The sequence below is a fragment of the Endocarpon pusillum genome, assembly GCF_000464535.1.
Source record: "Endocarpon pusillum Z07020 unplaced genomic scaffold scaffold3643, whole genome shotgun sequence".
Classification (NCBI taxonomy): domain Eukaryota; kingdom Fungi; phylum Ascomycota; class Eurotiomycetes; order Verrucariales; family Verrucariaceae; genus Endocarpon; species Endocarpon pusillum.
Genome location: NW_006916345.1, coordinates 221,212 through 224,211, shown reverse-complemented (window position 1 = coordinate 224,211; position 3,000 = coordinate 221,212). Strand labels below are relative to the sequence as shown.

Sequence of the window (3,000 nt, the reverse complement as noted above, 5' to 3'; positions counted from 1 at the left end):
CAGAAGTCTACACTGACGTCAACCACATTCCATCCCAGATCATGCTGGCCATGACATGCAACATCTCGCCGCACTTTCCCTGCACCTGGACCTCGATCTCATACCAGTTTTAACGCCCAAACGTAGCTACACGATGTCCAGGTCATCGAGGCCACCAGAACACCCAACAACCCTTCCCCTCCCCTCGACAGTCGACCTGAACCTCCCGGTAGAACTCCTGCTGACCCTCAAGCCCCTCATTCCTCTAACTCTCAAACTCTGCGCCTACTGCCTCACCTACCGTCCCACCGACCCCAGTTACTGGCACAGCATTGCCGGCTACGAACGCTACGACTTCTAGATCGGCATCAGCAAAGCCTCCATTGACGGTAGCAAAGATTTCCTTCATGTCTCTGATGTGTGCGTCCTTCGCAGGCAGATCAAGCTTAATATTTGTCCTGCTTGTCATACAAGTTGTCAGATGTTGCCGCGTGGGAATAGGTGGGTGGGGTGTGCGGAGTGTGGGTAATGACAACGGTTGGGAAGCAGGTAAGGAGAAGGTGGAAGGGGAGAGTGGAAGAAGGAGAAGAGAAGGAGGAGAGGCTAAACTGTTGTGGTGGTTAAAGGAAAGAGAGGGGAGGTTGATCTAGGTGCCTCGGTGATCCAAGGAATAACTAGCAAATCTGCAAAGGATACAGGAGTGGTCTTATTTCTTCCCCCACTTTTGCATTCCGATAATCTGTGGGAGGTATTTTCTGGCTATCCCTTCTTAACAGGGTTTGTGACCGAAGAACATACGGAAACAACCAGGCTGCTGGGGTTGAGACTCAAGGGGCCTTGGTAGTGACTTCGCCAGCGTCCTTCTTTGTTGCCATGATGCCCGTATACTTGAAACGACTTATCATCTACATCAGGCTCCGGCCAAGGAGGGAGCTAAGCATCATCTCTCCGTAGAAGATGGTAAATATAGTCTACTATACGAGTAGGCATTGCCTGACTCGGAGGCTGAGTTCCCTAGTCGCAGCTGGGATGTGCCAAGCCATGATAAGCTTGGCGTTATCTTCCCACTTACGTACTACGTAATTAGTAACTTAGTACCACCTACCAGTGCCCCCTTTGCCCGTGCAACTTGAATGGGAAAAGTTTTCATCCATCCCACTCACTGCTCGTCATTGGAGTCATCTCCATCGGTCAGCATTGCAAATCATGAACCCTGGCAAGCAACATCAATCCTCTTGCTCCACTACTAGTATGGTATGTCTTCCCCCCTGTCATTTCCCTATCATATCTTTCACCTGCGCGACCTCCTCGCTGGTGGCATATTCATCAAACATCTTCCCCAGATTTTTGAACCCAGCCACTTCAACCTTCAACATGATGATACCCCTGATTGCTGATTCAAATAAACCTTTGTCTTTGAGACATCAACCGCTGAAACAACGGGACCGGTGTCGATGCAATCACTCTTTTTTCTTTCCCCTTCTGAAGAAGTTTGTTGGCTGGTCGTTGCTTAAATATTGTTCTGGTCGTTCGCATCTTGGTTTGAAGCTATGCTGACTTGACGGTACGGGTCTGGAAGATGACTCTCCATTAACGTTAGGGATATCGCGGATACTGTTGTATCGTCCAGAACGGGGAGTGGGTTTAGAATGGTTGCACAGCTTTGTTGGGGTTAAGTGCTAAGAGCCATGTTGCAGGCTCTTGATTGAACTGTTTCTTTACGTTCTGTGAGAATGTCGGTGGTGATGAGTATGGGTAGTGGTTTAAATTGAAATGTTCAAATTTTCGTTGCAACGTTACTTCTTCCCCAGCTCATCATCACTACTAGTCACGTTGTTGGTGTCGCTGTAATGCTTCAAAACCACCCACCACGTCACCGATCCATCGATTCCTTCTCCTGTTCCCTGTCTTGTCCTGCTCAATCGAATCCAGAAACTTCTGGGCTGCAATCTGCGAATCGTTGCCTCGTTGACAGAGGAAATAGATGGGCCTGTCCTCCTCCGCCGCCTCTCCTTCTGGTAGCCTCAACCCTAGAAGGTCTTCCATGCTTCCATCCTGATCGTCCACCAGGCCATAACCGGATCTCAATATCCTCGAGATGGGAATATGAATGCTGTTCCTAACCTTAGCACCCAATTCATACTCCACCTCCTCCCTCACATCAACCACCACCGGCCTCTTCCCTTCAAGACCCCCATCACCACCACCTCCCTCCCCATCTAGCCTCATCCTCTCCGCAAACTCCCCAGCACTAACCCTCCTCCCTCCCTCCAACACCCTCACATCCTCCACCCTCCCACAGAACGCCCCATAATCCACCTCTCCATTCACAATGCCCTCCCTCGTAATCTTCCGTCTCCCCGCCCGCAGTCCATCCAACACCTCCTCTTCACCACAAACCAAACAATCCCTCCTCGGCCCCTTTCTCAGGCCCACATTCCGAAACATGCCCCTCGGATCCTGACTCAACGCATTGTAAAGCAAGAGGGTAGGTCTCCAGGCATCCTGTTCCTCCCTCGCGGCGGCCGCCGTGAGATTATTTGCAGCCGAAGCGCCCGCGGTGGTAGTAGCAGTATCAGTGAGGATCTTAAGCACCTCCATCGCCATCAACGTACCAATCACACCAACAACGGGACCCAGGATGCCGATCTCGGAGCACGACTGCACCGTCTCCGGTGCGGGCGGGTGGGGGAAGATGCAGCGGTAGCAGGGTCCTCTCTCGCTCATTTTACCATTCTCATCACTGTCCTTGGTCGAGGCATCCCGAACATCGGAGACGTGCCCTGGAGGAGGAGGATAACACAGCCTCATCAGCTGGCCCTCCGCCCTCTGCGCCGCCCCGCTGACCAACACCCGCCCCGTCACCACACACGCATCGCTGATCAGATAGCGCGTCGCCGGATTATCCGTGCAATCCAACACGATATCGTACCCGTTCTCCACCACCCCGCTATCCTCCGACCGTCCAAGCACATTCGCCTCGAGAGCCCCCTCCACGATCCCCACCCCCGTGGCCGCCTC

At 52.6% G+C, this 3,000-nt stretch overlaps 2 protein-coding genes across 2 annotated transcripts; one reads left to right on the top strand and one right to left on the bottom strand.

Moving 5' to 3' along the window:
- Positions 1–133: 133 nt before the first annotated feature.
- Positions 134–340, top strand: EPUS_03502 (uncharacterized protein; the record flags this gene model as incomplete). The annotated part of the gene is made up of 1 exon (XM_007804858.1): positions 134–340. The coding sequence occupies one exon, from the start codon at positions 134–136 to the stop codon at positions 338–340; it is 207 nt and encodes a 68-aa protein (XP_007803049.1).
- A 1,463-nt stretch (positions 341–1,803) lies between these two features.
- EPUS_03501 (uncharacterized protein) lies at positions 1,804–2,790 on the bottom strand (the record flags this gene model as incomplete). The annotated part of the gene is made up of 1 exon (XM_007804857.1): positions 1,804–2,790. The coding sequence occupies one exon, from the start codon at positions 2,788–2,790 to the stop codon at positions 1,804–1,806; it is 987 nt and encodes a 328-aa protein (XP_007803048.1).
- Positions 2,791–3,000: the final 210 nt, after the last annotated feature.